This window comes from Fulmarus glacialis, unplaced genomic scaffold (assembly GCF_000690835.1).
Source record: "Fulmarus glacialis isolate BGI_N327 unplaced genomic scaffold, ASM69083v1 scaffold36198, whole genome shotgun sequence".
Taxonomy (NCBI): Eukaryota; Metazoa; Chordata; class Aves; order Procellariiformes; family Procellariidae; genus Fulmarus; species Fulmarus glacialis.
Genome location: NW_009229493.1, coordinates 533 through 783, shown reverse-complemented (window position 1 = coordinate 783; position 251 = coordinate 533). Strand labels below are relative to the sequence as shown.

Below are 251 nucleotides of genomic sequence, written 5' to 3'. Positions count from 1 at the left end.
GTCCCTGGCAGCGGGGCCAGGGTCCCCTCTGTGCCCAGACCCCTTTCTCTGCAGGTGACACCCTGTTTGTGGGAGGCTGCGGGAAGTTCTTCGAGGGGACGGCGGAGCAGATGTACACCAATCTCACCCAAATCCTGGGGGCTTTGCCGAAGGAGACGGTGAGTGCCCCCCATCTCAGCCCCAGCCTGGGGAGGAACCCCAAAATCAGGAGGGGGCTCGAGGCTTGGGAGGCAGCGCCCATCCCCGGGGCT

At 65.7% G+C, this 251-nt stretch overlaps 1 protein-coding gene across 1 annotated transcript in view; it reads left to right on the top strand.

Moving 5' to 3' along the window:
• The window catches only part of LOC104081232 (hydroxyacylglutathione hydrolase-like protein), a gene marked incomplete at both ends in the record, with an annotated part of 932 nt that overhangs the window by 330 nt on the left and 351 nt on the right, over positions 1-251 (top strand). Inside the window, one exon of the mRNA XM_009583879.1 lies at positions 55-233. Coding sequence (XP_009582174.1) covers positions 55-233 — 179 coding nt within the window. The remainder of the gene's footprint in view (positions 1-54; positions 234-251) is intronic.